We start from the raw sequence: 21,239 nt of genomic DNA on the forward strand, positions 1-21,239 counted from the left end.
GCATACAGAAGAGTTTAAGTGACATACATAAGGACAAAACTTATATAAGGAAGACTGTTTTTGTATTTGAATTTTGACAATTAGGTCAAAATGTCGAGGAAAAAGTTGAAATGTCCAATATAAAGTCAACATTTTTTTTTTTAAAGTAAATGCACTTCCAGTTTGATTTATTCTGAAAACACTTAAGACTTTAGACATACTTTTATACATACAATACAAAAATAATCCTCCTCGGATTTATTTTGTCACATGCCTGGATACAAACACTGAAAGATTATTCAACTTTATTCTGAAAATGCTAAATAAAAAAATTTAAAAATCCTATTTTCCCAATGCCTGGGCCAAAATACTCTTCCATACAAACAATATTTAGAAAATAGGAAACATTTACAAAATAGTCATATTTACTCTGCTGGGAGCAAATAAAAGGTTGATGAAAGTACTGAAGAACTTTCTTTCTTACTCTATTCACTCTTACAAAAAACTTATATTCTTGAATATGGAAACAGCATTTTGATTTAACGATCCTAAATCAAGGTCCATCTTCTAAACCTTCTGTTAGAAAACCCTAGCTTGTTCCCAAATGTGTGTTATGAATAGAAATGTATTGCATTTGGAATCTGCAATACATTTATGCTCAGCTTCTTCTTGCTATATTTTCAGATTATTTGATACAACTGCAAAACATTTGATCACAAAACAGTGCATTTCTTTTAATCTGTGCACAGATTCCTAAACTGACCCCCAAACATATTCACTGCATTGAAGGTTAATATATGGATTAATAGACACAATCATACCATTATTAACATATAGAGCAATAATTAATGAGGATTTTCTGCAGTGAATCTCCAGCTTATTTTGTTTGTCTTGCAGCTAAAGATCAGAAGTAAAAAAAAAAAAAAGTTGTTGCCACTTGTGACTCTTGAGTGAAGCTCAGTCAGAGACAAGTCCCTTTAGGCCACGCCCCCATGGACAGATGAGCTCTATTTTTACTCCCATTCCTAGTTGAGGTGCTCGGTTTCTCCTACGCTGGCGCACAAATAAATGAACCCCCTCTCAAGACTCCCTGTTACAGTAACCACCCCACCCCCAAACCCCCCACCCCCCTGCAGCCAACCCTCCTCCCCTTTAGCCCTCGAGGACCCCGGCTGGCTTCAGGTCATTCAGAAGCCTGACGCAGTGGGCTTTAAAAAAAGAGCGGTGGCATTGTGTCGTCGCTTGGGTTTCTGGAGTTGTTACGTGATCCTTATTTGGGAAAAAAAAAGAGACCAGACCAGTTGAGCTAAGTAGCCCATGAAGGAATGGACACTGTGATATGTGGTTTCTTTTGAAAGATATACATCTTTAAACTTGAGTCAAATGTGTATTTCTTCTTCACTTTTGTTTTATTTCAAGGGTTAAATTCTTTCTACAAATGAAGTCAGAGCAGATTGGGCACATGGGTATTTTTTAAGTATCCATATCTCCAATGAATATGGAACAAATCAACCTGACTAGCACAACAAACTGTCACATAACCCATTCATGACGTGACCAAGGTGAATGTACTCCATTTGCCAGGTGGAGGTCAAAACACGAATTCGCAAGTCTAGCTGCTGCCCCCTTGTGGCGTTTCCTTGCAGCCACATAGTCGCACAAGAAACAAGAGCAAGAAGTACTGAAATGCACGAGGACGACAGCTGTAAAAAGACACATGGTTTATTGCTCAGACAGTGCAAAGGACAGGCAACAGTTTACACTCCGGGGTTAATCCCTTAACACATGGCACAGCTTGGACTGCATTATATTTAGTGCGTTGTTACTAGCTTTGCTGTTGACTCTGAAAAAGAAAACCAAAACCAAACTAAAGCACCCATTTCTGTGTTTCACATATCAAGCTTACAGATTAGCAAATGTACAGTTGCTGAGTGTTAACTTAACACCAATATTTTGTTGTTTTTTTTATTTATGGTTTTTTTTTTTTGTTGACAGCAAGAAAACTAGTTTCTGTCCTTTTTGCTGAAACCCCTCAAAAAGAAAATCACAATCTGAGCAACAGCCACAGAATTTAATCATTTTATACACAAAAGAGGAACGAAAAAAAAAAAAAAAAAAAAAAAAAAAAAACGAGGCAAGCTCTCACCTTTGACATATCTTTGAGACAATGATGTAGTTGAGATGAGAGTATAGGATTAATCCCGTTAATAACATGTAAAGTTCCCGAAAGAGTAGAGCAGGAAAAAACATGGCACAATGTCGATTGTTGTGAATGTGGTGCTTTCATGCATGAGTGTGACAGAGAGCCAAAAAGTGGGGGGGGGGGGGGATAGGGGGGGGTCTTCTCCTTGTTATAATTTCCCCACAGTGTGGAGTGGGGTGGGGTAGGGGGGGGGGGGGTGGGGGGGTGGGGGACACTACTCTTGTGGAAACCTTTACACCTCAAAGGCGGGGAACCTCGCTTTCATTGGCTGCAGGATGTCAGCCAAGAAGTAGATGGTGCCGGCCATGCCTGTAAACAGGAAGTGATGCGGTGAGTTTACAGGTACAGCACAACACAATATTATAGGCATGAAAAAGATATTAATACAGGCCGTTATATCGGTTTTACCTCCTTTTTGATGCTGAAGTTTTTTTTATAAAACATTTTTTGCAATTTATTTTTTTCTTCCTATGAACAACTTCAACGTGTCGTCTATACAGGAACAAGCTACAAGTATGGTCTTGTTAAGATGGATGAGATTTTTGTATCGCAACACAAGATTAACATCATAATCAAACTGTTAATCATGACAGGGAAGTTGTGGTTTTTTGTTTCCTACTAGATATGGTATTTTTGTTTTTACTTGCGTAGGTCATAAAGAGGCATCAGTATTAAATTGAGACTTTTTCATAACCAGTTTAAAGCTCCTCGTAGTATCTTTGATTCAAAAAGATTGTTACGATTAGATCTAAATCATAATAATAAAGATGCGTGGGTCACGTCGTCACATATTACCTTCAAAAAGGGAGAAGGGAGTGTCTGGTGTTCGGCATCCATGTTTGCCATAGTTCATGCACCAGTCAGCAAACTGGAGAGAAACAGGGAGGGAGAGAAACAGTGTCACAATAACATTCCCATTCTATCCCAACAGTGGACTGCAGCCGAATCGTCGCTCCTCTCAGTTGAAACCCTGGCGTCTGGGTATCATTGTGACCACAATGTCAGTCTGATGCGCCGCGAGCTCGTAGCAGAGCTCAGGCAAGACATCTGAAGAGTCTATTTCCATCCTCTATGAATAGATCCATCTTAATGATGGTACACGTGGGACTCGTGCCACCTGGAGTGCATCCAGAGAGCGCCTCGCTAGCAGCCGCTCGCTTTGACGCCGACAGCTACCAACCTATTGTCAATAAACATAAAAGGGCCCTGCCTCTCACGTGGCCCCCCCCCCCCCACCCCCCACTGGAATAATATTCGATTGGAAGGCTGGGCGAGGGGCCAACCGCGCTGTGATTGGTTGTCCTTTGAGCCGAGTTTGCTTTCATATCGTGCATCAAAGTCAGAGAAAGACAAGGACACAGTATCTATAAGGCCTCAAAACAAAGAGATACAAAATTACTTTTAATCACCAGACCAGTAAAAGAATATTATCTGATCATTCACTTTACAGAGAGGTTAATTAATCTATATTTCTATTGTATTTGGACACTTATTCAGATTGATCCACTGCAGGAGTGTCATAATTCACATTGACAGTTGTTTGATCACTCCAATGGCGGCTCCCTGTGTGTGAATAATGCACACTGATCACATGATAACGTCTCTTGTACGTGCTCTCACCATGCAGGCTCTATAAAGGTGCTTGGGGTCCTGCGTTAGCCGGTAGAGGGCCAAGAAGGTGTAGGCGTTCCCCGCCGCACCGTGACACAGGCCGTAGCCCTTCTTCAGCAGGCCACAGTGCCACACCACCTCTCCGCACTGCAGGGCGTCCTCCAGGTACTGGGGGACTCCGAACGCCTGGAATGGAGGAGGAAAAAGAAGAGTGACCAGTCGGTTCTGACTCTTTCCTTCTAAAGACTTAGATTTACAGCCTACAGAAACATGTTGTAACTTTTCTTTCATGGTAAATTGAAGTTCAATGTGTATGTTCATAATAGAACATTGTCTATTAAATAACTTCTCCCAAACTGGAGCAAGTTAAAAAGGACCTTTACCCTCTAACTTTAACAAATTTCAAAATAAAAGTTCTCCAGGTGCCATACATTTTTAAATTTTTTTTAAACGGAATGCTTTTTCTTGTAAGAATGAAATATTGGAAACATAAACAAATTAGTTGTCTGTAAAGCAAAATAATTTCTTAACACTAAAATAATATGAATCCCTCGCCATTACAGGCAGCACTAAATACATTTTAAGACTAAATCAGATGAGATTAAAGCAGAAATGTCACCACAAGATGGCTCTACATTACATTACATTACATTACAGTCATTTAGCAGACGCTTTTATCCAAAGCGACTTACAGGAAGTGTATTCAACATAGGTATTCAAGAGAACTACTAGTCACCAGAAGTCATAAGTGCATCTCCTTTCTTAAACAAGCATCTTAAAGCATAAACCAGAGCAAAAGTATAGTGCAGAGGCAAATTACTACGAAACTCTACAACTCTCTAAAGGACTAGACGACACTAATGGCTCACCACTGACATGAAAAACAAAAACATTACTCATCGCTCCCTCAGTGTTTACCCTGTATGCCTGCAGGAGCATGTAGACCACTCCCGGGGACCCGTGGCACCAGTGCACCAGCAGGTCCCGGTCGTCCCCGATGCAGGGAGGGTAGTTTCCCGTGGGGAACTTGAGGCGGCAGACATGGTCGACGCTGGGCTTCACCAGCCTGTGAACGTACTCCTCCACGTGGACGAAGCCCGGCTGTGAGGGAGAGAGCAGACCGGGTTCACAGAGGAAGGAGGAGGAACAGGTGGGGACTTTGGGAGACGGAATCAGTTTGAATACAAATAGACGGCAGCAGGGTGCTTATAAGAGGGTCGGAGAGCAAGTTTGCGCTCATCTGACAGAGGCTGGTCGGAAATGAAAAGCATAAATAGGCACACAAGCGCTGAATTACATTCTGTTATTTAGTCAATTTGTGTTTTAATCAATTTTTAAACAAAAGTTTTAGAGCATTTTCAAGCAAAAATACCAAAAATTAATTGGTTATGGCTTCTCAAAGTGATAATTTGCTTCTTTTCCTTGTTTGATAACATTTTAAATTGAATATATTTAACTTCTGGAGTGTTGGTTGGATGAATTAGCAATTTTAAAATGTCACCTTGGGCTCTGGCATTTTGAATTTCAATAAATTCAGCGATTAATCATTTATTGGAAATATAAAAGTCAGATTTAACATGAATGAAAGCAATTGTTAGTTGGAGATAATACACCCACCAATTTGTGGATGGCTCATATGTTAATTGTAAGCGAATAAGTGTATGTACTCTTTCTTTATTGGCTATTTTCTGTTTTATTGCCTTAAATTCCGCTCCTTACTAGATTTATGCAGCTATTCAGAAGAAGTAAAATACTACTACTAATGAAAAATATATAGAAACAACATTAGTGCACATATAATAGCTCCACAAACTAGACATAGGAGGCCCGTTTTACCTGCATGAGGTAGTAGTAGATGCCAGCCAGGCCGTGGGCAGCACCAACGTACTGCTCCTGGTACCACTCGTACATCAGAGGGCTGTGGTTCTGGACCCGGAACTTCCTGCTGAGGTGCTCGCCTGACACCAGCACGGACTCGCTGATCTGAGGAGGCAAATAACACATCCCGCCTCACAAACACACCTAATCTGTACAATTGAAAGAGATCAATGGAGATAAATTAAGAGAATTTGACATCAATGTGAGCAAATTAGCTAAATCAAAATAGCTCGGGAGGGGCATTATTTTATTTTATTCCACATTCAATTAGATTTTTCATGTCAAGTTAACGCTTTCTTCTCTTTTTCTTTAGTTATTCACAACCATTTGTCCAATCAGGGTTCAATTCCCCTCTTCTTCTATCGTTACTACATAAGAGCTTTGAATGTACCTTTAAGGAGAGGAGGTCATGGAGGATCAGTCAGCCTGTCCTGGCTATAAAAAGTCCTTCTAACAGGGTGATTTCTTTGTTCTTTCCTACCTGCTGGATGTACTGCAGTGGGATCCTGTCCTGCCCCAGCTGCTGGTTGACGAAGACGAGGGAGTAGAGGTAACCCATCCGCCCGTAAAGCAGCTCATCCGGCAGCCCGCCTGCACCTTTCACCACGTTCTGGTGAAACTGCAGCAGTCTGGGAGAGTAGCACAGGAAATACGGAAATCGTGAATCCGGGTGACGTTTTGTCGGGACCCACTATTGCACCAATGAACTATCCATGATGACCCATATCTGTGCGTACAATTAATAGTAAAACAATCCTACCTTTGGCAGATAATTAAACAGGATCAGGAAACGATATTCACCCATTGTGATTGGAGTAATGCTCCGGTTCGTCCAATCAAAGTGGTCACAGATAAACAGTCTGGCCAATCACAAGCATTTAGTTTAAGAAGCATGTTCCCAAACACTGTTGCAGCTACACGCGAGTGCATTTCTCTTGACCTATTGTTCTCCAACTGCAGAAGATTCAAGTGCAACTATCTTCAAGTAAAGACACTGGTGCTGCAAAGATTATGTTGCATTATATATTTGATAGCTATATAAAATTGTCGCTAAAAAATTGTGCAGCTGTAAATGTTCATATTTAGCCGAGCAAACTAGTACAACCTATAAAATAATGCATATACCTTTGAAAACTACATAAACTGAATATTCTAAGTAGTTTAGAGTACATTACCACCAAATTTGATATATTTAAGGTACAAAGCTGTTGCAGCGTACGTTTTTGAGTTGAAGTTTTTGACCCGGATCAATTAATCATAAGCCTATAATACGGAACATAAGAAGCAATATGAAATGTTATATGTGACAATCGAAACCCGATAGGCGTAAAAACGTGTTCCGGACTGACCTGTTGATGCACTCATCAGTCTCTTGCACCCTCTGCAGGCGATGGTAGACCACAGCAGCTACAGCCAGAGGGCCTGTGTCCCCGCACAGGAAGGTGACATCATGGCGTCGGGTCAAACACTTCAGGCTGCGGTTGACGTACTCCAGAGCTCTCTGGAGCAAGGAGTCGTCCCTAAACACGTTGTGGAGGTGCAGGTAGAGCAGAGCAATGCCTGTGGACAGACGCATACATGTTAGCGGTGTTTAACTTTGAAAGGGAACCAGAAATGTTTCCCGTTAAAACTTTACTTATTCTGTCATTTTATTAAATTAAAGTAGTGCTGAAACTATTACGCGATTTATAATTTAACAAAAATGTAAGTATTTTGACTGTGGATTAATCAAATCATTAATTAATTAAAAAAATATCTGTAAATTTGAATATTTTGTGGATTTATTGGTCGTCTATGATTATAAACTAAATATCGGAATGAATAACCACAGAATAAGATAAATAATAATATTAAAGCAATACGCTTTTAACCAGATGGGAAACAGTTTCAGATGCCTCATTGATTCATGTTTTCTAATATTGATTATGATCTTAAATTTGTAAAAAATTAAAATAAATAAAAGGCAATAAAAACTGAATCATCAAAACATTTTCATGCAAAGAAAAAAATAAATAAAATCAAAGTACAAAAATATACATAAAAAAGTGTCAGCAGCCAGCATCACAACCACGCGTGACCTCTTGTCAGTCACGTGTGTGTGTGTGTGTGTGTGTGTGTGTGTGTGTGTGTGTGTGTGTGTGTGTGTGTGTGTGTGTGTGTAACGGTGTCATCATCATCATCATCATCATCCTGCCCAGCCGGTGTAACTGGTGCAGTCTCTCGGGTCGGCGGATTTGAGCCCGTTCTCCATCACAGCCAACAGCTCGCTGATCTTGCTGCTCAGCCGCTGGGCAAACTCTGCTGTGAGCTGCAGGAAAAAAAAAAAAGTTCAATTAATGAGTGTTTTCTGTGCACCAATCACGTGCATACACATATCATTCATATATATATATATATATATATATATATATATATATATATATATATATATATATATATATATATATATATATATATATATATATATATATATATATATATATATATATATATCATATATATATATATATATATACACATATCTTATATATATATATATATATATATATATATATATATATATATATATATATCTTATATATATATATATATTGTATATATATATATATATATATATTTATATATATATATATATATATATATATATATATATATATATATATTATATATATATATATGTGTGTGTGTGTGTGTGTGTGCATCACCTTCCCCTGGCAGTCAAACAGCGCCTGTGTGGACGCGGGGTTTCCATCATAGTCGTGATACGGATTCCTCCAGGCTCTCGTGTCCATTTTCAAAGCTTTGTCACTGCTGCACTGCTAAATATGTGGGCCAGAAAACGACAATCTGCAAAGAGATGAGGCAATATGAGCCAATACGAGACACACGACTATAAACAGCGAGCTATTGATGTTTATGGTAGATTACAAAGCCGCATAACGGAATAAACCTCCCCCCCTGCAGCGTGCAAACACCCACATATACGCATAGAATAATGACAGATTAGCACGCTGCAGCCTCCGCTAAGCTACACTGCTAAAGCTAACAGCTAGCATTGGCCTGAGCCACTAGTGTGGTAATAGCATCGAACGACACGTTAAATGTTTGCAATATGTCGACTCTATTTCAATTGGAGAATAAAGATTGAATTGTGCAGGTCAAACATTGATGGGGGGAACGTTACCTCTGCTAGTCTCGCACTGTTGATGCTAAGTCTTCTTCGTCGTTATATTTTCCTGAGGGGCGCGAGTAGCGGGAGAGTGCGCGACACCGCCGCCCTGGTGGTGCGGCGGTGTAACTGCAGGTGATTAAAAAAAAAAAGTAGTAAATAAATAAATAAATACATAGCTTCAGTAAAAATGACTTCCATTTACATTACATTACATTGCAGTCATTTAGCAGACGCTTTTATCCAAAGCGACTTACAATCAGTAGTATATTACATATCATTCACCCATTCACACACTGATGACAGGCTACCATGCAAGGTGCCACCATCAGACTCTAACTAACATTCATCATCCAGTCCACACCGATGGCAAGCCTTCAGGAGCAACTTGGGGTTAAGTGTCTTGCCCAAGGACACATCAACTGCCGAAGCCGGGTATCGAACCACCGACCCTCTGATTGGAGAACTACCTTACTCTCCACTACGCCATTTATGTTCTTTTGGGCTGGATGTTTATGAAAAACTCGAGTTGTGTTTTAGGAAAGGAACCTTCTTTGTAGTAGATTTTATTTGCCAGGCCTGGGAGAGAAGGCAGAATGGTGAAGCAACCTGTTATTTTGTAATCAAATGTGACCTGATGAGATGTGGATCCACTGCAGCTGTATTGTTGGTGTCTTGTAAACCCATGAGGGTTGGGCACGTTTTTGTGCATGACACGAAAATAAAAAAATATCTATCTATCTATCTATCTATCTATCTATCTATCTATCTATCTATCTATCTATCTATCTATCTATCTATCTATCTATCTATCTATCTATCTATCTATATAAATACAACAACCACCCCCATTGGACCAAAAGGGTTAAAGCAAAAATACTTAGAATTAATACTAAAGGGAGAAATTAAAACAAGTGATGGGTAAAAGATAGAAAACTAAATAAAAGTCTCTCGTATTGCACCCTAGTCCACTCCACTAGAACTTTGTGTAGCTTTCAGTTTTATCAGATTCAACAGGAGTTTGGTAAATTATCATGAATGGAGCTGTTTGAGAAAGAGTTTGTTGACGTGTGCAGCTGGGCATTACATTTTTTAAATTGGACCCAAAGAAACACAAACCCCAAGAAAGATATTGCTGAGTTAGATCTTTGTTGCAAGAAGAGTAATCTCACACCCTTGAAAGAATGCATTAATTGAATGAAAGAATTGTCCATAACTCCCAAGAATCCCTAGCAAAATATGCATAAAATCTTGAGGGAGTGTGTGCAATAAAAATATTGTAAAATATTGTAAAAGCATAAGCATAACACTCTGCTCATATGGTCTGACTACTTCATACACTGCTGGGTAGTTTTAACTAACAATAGCATGTTTTATCATGTATGATGTGTATTATGTAAAACTGTATTTTGCAGAGTAATGTCAGAGACTACGCACAAAGCCTACAATATCATTATTTGGAGGATAAGCATGAAGGAAAAGTATAAAGGGCCTGCAATTTCATTTCTCAAGTGCTACTGTTAAGTTGTGTTGCCATCATGTAAATTATTAGAATAATAACGGAGTCGAAGAAGGAAATGAAAAAGATTACTCTGATCAAAGGTTGAGCTGGAGTGACTCCTTTTAACCAATCCTGGACAAAATGAAATGGGGATCTGTTCTCATATGTATAACTATTTTTATACTGCTACACATGGAGGTTTTGTATGCAAACAAATTAGACCTTGACCTGCAACGATAGCGGTGTTCAGTTCACAATGTTCCCCTCTGTGCCCTGAACGACTCTGTCACACAGGTGTCTAATCTCAGACATTAGTGCCTCAACATGAATGTTTTCAAAGATTGCGTAATCAATCAGGCTATTTCCGCTGTGGCCTCTGTGTTCTAACCCAACACCCAATTAATTTACACGTGCATGTACTGCAGCAACACACTTATGGCTCTGTGGTTTGGTTTATGTGGGACAAACTAAAAAAAAACTAAAATGATTCTCATATTAGAAATCAAAAGATGGATTATGCAATTGCTTGACGTTATACAAAGGGTGACCATGGCTGGGAAACAAAACATATTTCTCCCTCTCATAGAGGTGGGGTTGTTATTAACCCACAGCTTTGCAGAGAGGCGCATTGTATTCATGCTTTTAACCCAGTTGAGCCTTTTGGCCTAAATGGAGAACTGGATTTGTCCTATTTCCTCTGATTAATAAATGCAACATGCCTTTTTTGTACTTACATATCTTAATATATCTGTGTTTCAGTGCGACATTGGCTCCGACAGCTAATGCCATTCTAATGACTTCCAAACAAATACACAAGCCTAAATCCACGATCCAAAGGTGGAACACAGTTTACACACTCTGGCGCCATGGAAACGTCATGTGCCTCCAATCTGCTCTTGAACTTCTGCCAAGCTGCAGACAACATGTCATTCCTGTGGATGGTGACGATAATTACGGTAGTCATGGAGAACATGGGGCCGATATTGACTGACACAAGCCGCCGAGTCACACTGCTGGTGTTCCACATTCTCACTTATTGCAAAGACGGAAGCTGCAGCAGCCGTGTAATCTCCCCTTTTCAATGTTCAGCCCTGTGAACGGCACAATGGAGGGGAAAGACGACATTGTTGTGGCAGCAAGACGATGCGCGTTCAAATAAGAGAGTGAAATGGGATCCGTCCTCTGAAGAGCCGTGATTACTGTTCTCTCTTTTATTAATATGACTCAATCGCTTCCCCTTCTTCCGATGTTTCATCCTAATTCTTCATGCTTTTAGATGTCTTTCTGCTCCAGACTGAATGAAAATCATCAAAACAGAGTCCTAATTAAACTTTCCTATGGACCAAATATGGGACTCTCACTTAAATAGGCTCCCACAAGTGTGCAGGCATTAATCTTCTGTGACTCACTGGATGAAAGCTAAAGAAACATATTAATCATTTAAATCTTTATTATTTATCCATCCTTTTTTACATTGCATAGCCTGTTCAAAAGAACTTTTGCCTACTCTAAGTTTTCTAAACCTTGGACATTCAACTTGATTTTATGCAAAAAAATATTGAGTTGCTTAGCTTATATGCAGCATTTTTTCACTCCCCATATTGATGACTTGGGTAACCTTGTCTGTAAAAAGTGCAAATGAAGCTGACAATTACATTGACCAAAGCACCAGATTTGCTACAGTCATCACTGTCACTCTTTGGTCTACCTCTCTGCTTTTTTCTGTGTGTGTCTAGACTCCATTATTTCCCTTCAGTTAGAAGAACTTGGCTCGTCATTTCCATATCAATTGACCAGGCTGCAGTTGAAGGCTAGCCATGCGGCACAAAGTCTAGAGCCTTTGCTCAAACTGTACACCTTGGGACTGTTTTACCTTGCCTTGAGGGATGGGGAATGGAAATAAGGCTGAGAATGCAACAAGATTCAGAAGGAGACCTTCAGGCTTGATTAGAGGTTCTTGATGAAAGACACATTATGTATTGACCTGAATCTCCCTCCCACTGCGGCGCTGGGAAAACCAGCTTCATGGAGGAAAAAATATATATCAATTAGTAGAAAACTTTGATCATTGTTTGTTACTAGCACAGGACTACGTCCACGCTCAGACTACATCTTCTAGATCCCTGTCAAATCATACATTTTCACTTTACTTTTTGTCTCGTATTGTCAACAAATAAGAAACACCAAAACTACAAACTACAAACGTAAGTATTGTCCGTGTAACCATAGACCTCCATTGATCTAACATGCTTTGAACTAAATTCTAACATGCTCACAATGACAGAGGTTCATTTTGAGTCAATCCCACATATGTCGCTTGTTTACAAAATGTGTATTAATCCACGGTTTAAAATAGTCCCCAACAAATGCAGCATATACTCCTGTTTGAGTACTGTTTGTAAAAAAAAAAACTACAATGCCCAGCTGTTTTGGGGAATAAATTGCCCTTTAAAAAAAATGAAACTATAGTTGTGAGCCGTTTTAAAAAGCCTTAGGAACCAATGGGCTTGAGAGACGGATAAATGCATTGTTGTTTTTTGTCTTTTCATGAGATTTGTTGATAAGAAAATATGGACTTATGCTAACATACTTAGAAATGTTTAATGTGACCAGTATTGAGTACACGGTGTATGTGAACTAGAGCCATAGAAAACACTTCTCATAAGTGTGTATTTGTCATGGTAATGGAGACATAGGTAAAGAAAACCTCATACACACCTGATGAATCTGATCTCCTGAACCCAATCCGACAACCTGACAAACCGAACTTGGGATCATTTCTGACTTCTTCGCCCCACAGACCATCTCCCTTTTCTCCCTCTCCCACCTCTCCCTCCTCCCTGTCAGCCTCCCCTCCCGTCTCTCTCCCGCCCCTCCTTGATATTCACGTGGACAGCCGGTTTTGCTGCTCGAGTGTGCGAACGTTGCCAGAGGATAGTCTCTGCAGACTCCAGACTGTGATGCACAAAGTCGACCACTTGACCCCCAAGTCGTAGCCTGCAGCATATTTTTTTTAACTCCCGCTGCAGGTAAAGAGAAACACGCCTCCTGGTCTCTGCTGTCCAACACTTTGTTTGGAGGTTGTGAGGGAATCTAATGGATACTCCCTAGTGGTGCATGGTCAGTGTTTTACCAGGGGGGGATCTTGAGCGTAGGGGTGCACAGACCTGCTTTAGGCCATGGCTGAAGCCTGCGTCAGTCACAACACAGGACAAAGCTGTTATTTCAACACATATATGAGCAAACTGGGTCTTCTTCCCGCTAGAAAATGTGGTATGCTAGAAAATGTATCTTATTTTATGACTAGCCTGGTAATATGGACTGATATCTGCTGTGCTCGCTCCTTTCAGGGGGCTTGCTTTGGAGATAAATCTTTTTTTCTTTCCCGTCGAGGCACCGGCCTGCAATTTCACCTCAGCTTGCTCGTAGGTTTGGACACAGCTCCCACGGAGGAGCTGACACAGCAACTGTGAGCATTTCCTCCCGCCACAATTCATTTGCACCCTCAACAGTTATTCAGCCTCGTTGAAAGACACAATTAAAACCTCGTTTTGAAGAGTGGGAGACAAGGGGGAGGGAAGAAAAAAAGCTTCCCCGCCTTCCCTCCACTCCCAAGTGGACGTGATCCATTTTGGTCCCGAGGAGCTGACAGCTGAGATAAAGAACATTCTGGTCTCTGACATGCTGCCACGGCCCCATCTGTGATGGCGCTAAAAATACCAGCAGTCTGGAGTCGCCATATAGTCAACTGTCTGGGAGAGTGAGGGAGGAAAGAGAGGTGACAGACATGTAGATACAACCTGAAGCGTTCGAGACTCAGCAGAAGGAGAGGGAGGTAAGACTGAAACAAGGAGGACGGAGACAGAGAGGATGAATGAAGGTAATGGAGGAGAAATAGAAGAGGGAGCACATAACAGGGGGGGAGAGAGGGGAGGGTGCTACTCTCACTGTAACACTGTTATCACAGGAAGGGGATATGAAAAGTGTAAAAGAGTAACACCAAAACCTTCTCAGCTCAGCCAGGACATGACAGGCAAACACTGAGTGGTGCACGGAGAAATATGTGTGTAATCTGATCCCATTTAGAAGCACTATAGATGGAAAGGAGAAGCCTGTAAATGCACATTAGTACGCATCAAAATAAATACAATTACACCTTAAAGGAGGCATGTGCACAGCTTAAGATGATTACTGTTTGAATAGACTACGATGTAAGGATGAAACAGCCAGCATGGCTCATTATGGTATACAACACATGGCATTTATACTGTAACATGCACTTTTTTTTCACAGGTTTTTATTGCATCAAAATATTGGAAAACACCTGGTTGTAATTTTTATCACTACATCTCAAATACAACATCACATATTCTTCTTCTTGTATTATTATTCTATTCAGATGTATATGGTGCAGATATGGGACATATTAAAGGGGAACTAAGCCCATTTTTCAAAATTCATACATGTTATTTCTATTATTTAACATGAATAACTTTGTACCAAATACAAAAAACAGAAAAGTATTGATTGAACTTGGAAATAACATATTGGAATTCTTCATTTCAGTGGCTTTTCCCTTTAAAGAGGCAATATTTTTCACAAAAATTCTGAACAAAAGGTCCACTTACTGGAAGATCTCCACATTTTACAGATTTCATCAGCAGAGGGAGTTGTTTTTTTTCAGTTGTCTTGGAGAATATTGATGTTATCACGAGACATGTATGCATGGATGAAGGCCATGAGGTATGGCTGAAAGCTCCGGAAGGTTTCCAGAAAGAGGGACACACACACAGGCCTATTGTTTGATACTTCCACATAAAATAACCAATCTTTTCAAGGTTTGCTATTAAAAAGAGCATGATATAAAAAAACGATCACTACAGCAGCAATTGTTGGCAACTTTAAAAACAAAACTAAACATGAAGGTCAGCTTTGGCTTTATCAAATCGGCACAATTATTTGAAAACATGAACGCTATCATCAATGACACAGTTTTAACTCGGAGTGAAATGAATGCAGACAAAGAAAGCTGATTACAGGCAACACACAAACACACACAAACACACCCGTTCCTTCTCATTGCAATCCCTCTCTCCCTGAAATTGAGTTATAAAAATTTGATCAGGGTCTTAATCTTAAAAGCGCTCGTCTCTTCTTGCACTTTAACAGCAGTCTGGGTGACAGGGAGCTGGGTAATCATGGAGGCACTTATTGTGTGGATGAAAGGAGCTGTGGAAGAATGGCGTTGTTTCCCCCTGACAACATCCTCTTCACGGCTCTGGAAACATGTTTTCCTCCCACACACACACACACACCACCTTCACTTGTACTAGTTGGTGGTTGTGACCACACCGTTTTGCAAATTGCATAGAATGATGACGATGAAAACGGTCAACACCTTCACTGTTTCAGCTGCTATTCAGACAATTAAAAGTGTTTTTTGCTGCATTTCTTTTGAAGGCCACTAGGTGGACTCCTTGCAATGACTTGGCCATGCTTGATGAGTTCCCCCTCACATATTGTCGTACCTGCCGACACGCTGTTTGATAGGTTTCTTCATCATCGCTATGACTGATTAAATCGATTCTCGTCTTGCAAAATAATGCGAGCCTATTGTTTGCGATGACAATAACTCTACATTAGATTGTTTCTTTATTTTCTCCCTCCCCCTCCCCACCTCCTTCCTCCAGTGTTTGGCCCGGCAATCTGCACCCCGTGCACAGCCGCACCGAGTGCCTCCTCTCCCCCCTAATGGTTGATCCTCAGCAATAGGGACTGTTTAGCTTTCCTAATTAGAGAGCAAATGCTAAGCACTTGCACAGCCTCCCTGAGTGGATTTAACAAACAGGCTCCTCATTAAAACCAGGCATCGCTCTGATTGTGCAGAGCCGGAGACCCCCGCCTCCCACCCTTCTTACCTACCACCACCGCCATCACCATGCCACCCGTCCTCCATCCTTTTCCCCCTCGCTCACTCAGCGCCCCCAGGAAGATCTCCGGCGTAGAGGGAGGCCCGGATAAGCTCCTACAAAAAAAAAAAAAAAATTAAGATTCTGTTCTGTCCGGTGGACTCCCACTGCTCCAAACAAACAACCAACACACACACACACACACACACACACACACACACACACACACACACACACACACACACACACACACACACACACACACACACACACACACACACACACACACACACACACACACACACAAAGCCAGGTTATAAAGCCACTGGAGATGAAAAAAGAGAAAGGTGAAATCTAGAAATCACGCAGAGATATGGAGGATAAATTGTCCACGGGAAAAACAAGACGGGTAGGGAGAGGGGAAGGAGGTTACAGAGTAGAGGAGGGGGCTGAGGGGGTGTGAAGCCGACCTGCTGACCGGAGTTTAGAGATGGAAAGATAAGAGAAGGTATGAAATCAAATTTATCAGGAAAAATTCATAATTCATGACTAAATATGCAACAATCGCAGTCAAAAAAACAAACCATTCAACAATGATAAACTTCCCCTCAAAGCTGGCAAAAATCAGTATGCTAACTAGTAGTGAGAAAAGCTAAAAAATCTTAGTACGGTGAAGGCCATAGGTCTGGTAACCACAGCAACCAACAGCTCTGAATTAGCCTCCAACAGCTTAGCTTCTGAAGTGCGAGGAGATGACCGAATGAAAAGCTATTCCGTGTTAGTCACATAAAAAATATGTGTTAAACCTGGTTTTCCTTCGTTATAGTTAGTTGACATTTTTGAAATAAAAGAAAACTAGAATGACTGCATCACGGCTGCATGCCTCCTTCAAACAGTCAAGTTGCCGTTCACATCCATGTCTTTTCAAAATGCCATCACTTTGTGGTCAATTGTCAAAATTAGCATATCAATTCTTGAGTTATGGCCAAAAACCTGTTTTGGCAGGTCACAGTGACCTTGACCTTGGACCAACAAATTCTAGGTGAATTCCCTCCATGCATTCCCGGAGCCCCGGCGTCGGCCATCAGACCTCTGGAGCTTGTCCAGAAAGCTGCAGCACGTCTGGTGTTCAATCGCCCCAAGTTCTCTCACACAACTTCCCTTCTCCGTTCTCTACACTGGCTCCCTGTAAGAGCTCACATCCAGTTACAGACTCTGGTGCTAGCCTACAGGGCAGTGAAAGGAACAGCTCCTTCCTATCTCCAGGCCTTGGTCAAGCCCTACACCCCCGCCCGACCACTTCGCTCTGCTGCCTCGGGGCGATTGGTTGCCCCGTCGCTCAGAGGTCCCTGCGGCCGATCCACCCGGTCACAGCTTTTTTCTGTCCTGGCCCCTCAGTGGTGGAATGAACTCCCCACTGACGTCAGGACAGCAGAGTCGCTGCCCATCTTTAGGCGCAGGCTGAAAACTCACCTCTTCATGAAGTACTACCCTGAGCCTTCCTCGTAGCACTTATTGCATTCATATTAGTTGTTGCACTTACTATATTCGTATCAGTTTGCTGCACTTATTGAATTCGTATTCGTTTACTGCACTTATCCTATTCGTAGTAGTTTGTAGCACTTATTGTATTCGTATTAGTCTGTTGCAATTATTGTTTTCGTAGTAATTTGCCTCTGCACTATACTTTTGCTCTGGTTTATGCTTTAAGATGCTTGTTTAAGAAAGGAGATGCACTTATGACTTCTGGTGACTAGTAGTTCTCTTGAATACCTATGTTGAATACACTTCCTGTAAGTCGCTTTGGATAAAAGCGTCTGCTAAATGACTGTAATGTAATGTAATATCGCATTCACAGGAATCCACAAAACTATTGTTTTCAAGAAATATCTGCATTCAAAAGCCAGCGTCAACACCTTTTATCTCCAATGACACGCACAATTGCCTCACCAGCTTACAAATGTAAGGTATGTCGCTATACTCGCTAACAAACTTCACTCATCTCAAAAGATTGATGATGTGACTGAGACGAGGCACACGATTCTAATCGCCCTCCACCGTCTTCCTGTCTCCTCCCCCGCCGAGCTGAAGTTCTTGCCTCGCGGCGGGGAGGCCCGCTCAGACACTTAGGCTAACCGTCGGTTAACGGGGAGAACTACCTGAATCCCCTCTGTGAGTTAGAAGACAAGCTGCGCTCGTCTCATCGTTCAAAATCACATTAGCCCATCTGAAAACATCACAGTGAAAGAAGAAATCAAAGGCTATTTTAAATTACATGCACAACCTATTGCAAACAGTTTTTTTTCACTGGGAATAAGAATGCAGCTTTGATTCTTGTTCAGCTTCTAACCAAATACATGATTCACAGCTTTGGAGCTGAGCAGTCGTTGTCGGACTGCCTCTCCCATAAGATTACCTGTCAAACACACACTTGTCAGCAGCGTGTTCACGTGTTATTAAAGTTAATTGCCTGTAATTTTCTGGAAATGTCACTTGTTTGTCTGTTCAGCCGCAGTGACAGCACATGGAGGGAGCGCTTGTTCTGTGAGAGAAAGTAAAAGTAGGGTCTAGTAGATTTAACTTTGAAAAGTATGTATTTTAATGTATTTTGTTTGTATTTACGTATTTGTGTAGTCTTTTCTGATTATACGTCCATATCAGCTTCCATCACTCCTTTTATCCATCTATCATCTAACATACATACATCTGTCTATCCATCCATTTATCCATCCATCCATCCATCCATCCATCCATCTATGCATCGTCCATCCACCTGACGTCTATCTGTCCCCCAACATCCATCCATCAATCTACCCATCCATCTATTTATGAATCTGTTAAATCATGAATCGATCCATCTGTCCATCCATCTTATAGAGGGCATTTATTTATCTAACATCCATCCATTTAGTCATAAAAACAATTATTCAACCATCAAACTATGACTATGTCTGCAGGATCTACTAGACACAATTGTTGAAAACAGGAAAGGCCAATGTTTTTATGAAGCTGACGTACTGTGCTGGAGCTTGAATCTCTATTTTGGTTTTCGTCAGCAGACCAGCAACAAAGCCAAAGTAACAAAAGTGTGTTTTTTGAAAAAAAAAAAAGCCTGAGTCCTGTTGCAGGCACATGAATCATGCTGACTGCCCTTTGCCTCCCCCTCTCTCTCTCTCTCTCTCTCCTCTCTGGTCCATCTCGCCCTGCATCCCCTCTCCCCCCTCTCCCCCCTCTCCTCCATCCACGCTTAAATCTTTTGAAGTGCATATGTGGGCTGACAGCGGTTGTTTCTCATCACGCCACGACAGCTTTATGTGTCGCAAGCGCTCAATACACATCGGATAGAAGCGTACAGGGTCATTATGAATCCCAACAGCTCAGGGTGGGGGGCGAGGCAGGGCCATCCCGGGACCTGTCGATACTGTCATGTTTTATACTCGCCCCCCTCCAGCCAGAGTTTGTGTGTACATTTGTGTGTGCGTGTGTGTGTCCGAGGGAGGGTTCACGGGGGTTACATCCACCAGCTAGCCAGGCCTAGCACTTTGCACTCTGCATAGCTTGGCATAAACAGCACAAAAGGGCCACGGCACAGTGCATAAAGAGAGCACGGCCCGTGAGCTTCCAAGATTTTTTTTTGGGGCCAACTGCACAACTGAAATCACAGAGAGTGAATCCTAATAGGAGATAGTTACTGGATGTAATGTTGACCGCTATACAAGGAACTTTGCAGCAGCGTAAAAGTGCAACCGTACTGGTAAATACAACAAAAACAACACTAGAAAAAATTTGACTTGGAAGAATATGATGCAAATTTTGCTGACCTATTGAGACACACTGCTCTGTAAAAAAAAAAAAAACAGCAACCACAGCAGGCTGCACCTCACAAATGAGCATTCAGTGTCTGGGAGAAAGAAATACGATGAAACACTTTCCGGGCTGATCCACTCAGGGAAGTATTTAGCATTACAAACAGTGTTTACTCTTGCTTCTGTGCTTAAACCAGGACACAGACACCCTTTACATATATAACTAAGAACGAGGATTGTTCAAGGGGAAGTTTGGTTTTGGAAAGTCAAATCTTACACAGTAGATACACTATGGTCTGTATGGGACGATGCATTTTGCCTTTTACATAATTCAAATGCTGAATGCTTCAGTTGTAAATTATTTATTTTTTTGCTAAAACTGCTCATAAACTGAGAATTCTGTAAATTCAGTTTATGGGGAAAAAGCATCTGCAACACATTCCAGCTTTATGTCCTCTTCAGGTAACATGAACTCACACTCACATGCAAATAACTGAGGACAGGCATATATCCAAGTGCACATAAGGTCGAGGTAATCCCAACACACACACACACACACACACACACACACACACACACACACACACACACACACCTACCACTCCACGTTAAGCACACTATTCCTCCCGAGTAAAAAAACACAATCTCGCCACTAAGCCATATACCCAACGGCGGGCACAGAAGTGCACTCAAGGCCCCGATGCCAATTTGGAGCCGCTTCTGCACACAAAGAGACTCTGCTTATGATACATGTCGGCCTCGCCGGCTGTGGAGATCTAATATCCACCGTGAGTCATCATCGGCGGAGGGAAAAACAGCAGCCGTTTTCTTTCTATTTGGCTGCAGGTACATTGAAGTGCATTAAATTCCCATTAGGGGACCTTAGGTCTGTGTTTTCACCCGTGGTGGCTGACTAATGGGAGAAGCAGGCCAGGATGAATCTGTCATGGTTTAGCTGCACCAATGGCCACCGTAGCTTAGCCCCGGTGAATGCAGTCACAATAGGGCCTCTGCTTTGCTCAAAGGCCGCTATTGATCCGCGAGTGGCTGGGAATCAGAGGAACGTGGGGGGAATCATAAGGCTGGAAGGGCGATCTCTGCCTTAGCTCCCCACAAAGTCTCCCCTGCAGAGAGAGAGAGGGACCCCTGCTAGTAGTCCAGGAGTCCTGGAGGCCTGGGACCC

At 41.5% G+C, this 21,239-nt stretch overlaps 1 protein-coding gene across 1 annotated transcript; it reads right to left on the reverse strand.

The window, feature by feature from the left end:
- Positions 1–2,374: 2,374 nt before the first annotated feature.
- On the reverse strand, positions 2,375–8,945 carry lancl1 (LanC antibiotic synthetase component C-like 1 (bacterial)). Its single transcript, XM_054623557.1, has 10 exons — positions 8,856–8,945; positions 8,377–8,518; positions 7,861–7,979; positions 7,021–7,230; positions 6,153–6,300; positions 5,630–5,776; positions 4,712–4,894; positions 3,803–3,979; positions 2,978–3,050; positions 2,375–2,491 (listed from the first exon to the last, which is right to left on the reverse strand). The coding sequence occupies exons 2-10, from the start codon at positions 8,461–8,463 to the stop codon at positions 2,415–2,417; spliced, it is 1,221 nt and encodes a 406-aa protein (XP_054479532.1). The 5' UTR covers positions 8,464–8,518; positions 8,856–8,945; the 3' UTR covers positions 2,375–2,414.
- Positions 8,946–21,239: the final 12,294 nt, after the last annotated feature.

The sequence above is a fragment of the Anoplopoma fimbria genome, chromosome 22 (assembly GCF_027596085.1).
Source record: "Anoplopoma fimbria isolate UVic2021 breed Golden Eagle Sablefish chromosome 22, Afim_UVic_2022, whole genome shotgun sequence".
Classification (NCBI taxonomy): domain Eukaryota; kingdom Metazoa; phylum Chordata; class Actinopteri; order Perciformes; family Anoplopomatidae; genus Anoplopoma; species Anoplopoma fimbria.

What these genes read in the sequence shown, in the direction of transcription:
- lancl1 (XM_054623557.1), bottom strand. Translation starts at nt 8,463, where the DNA reads ATGGACACGAGAGCCTGGAGGAATCCGTATCACGACTATGATGGAAAC. An exon ending in TGTTTGACTGCCAGGGGAAG is followed by an intron (nt 7,980 to 8,376) that starts GTGATGCACACA and finishes TTTTTCCTGCAG; the next exon opens with CTCACAGCAGAGTTTGCCCA. An exon ending in ACTGATGAGTGCATCAACAG is followed by an intron (nt 6,301 to 7,020) that starts GTCAGTCCGGAA and finishes CTACTCTCCCAG; the next exon opens with ACTGCTGCAGTTTCACCAGA.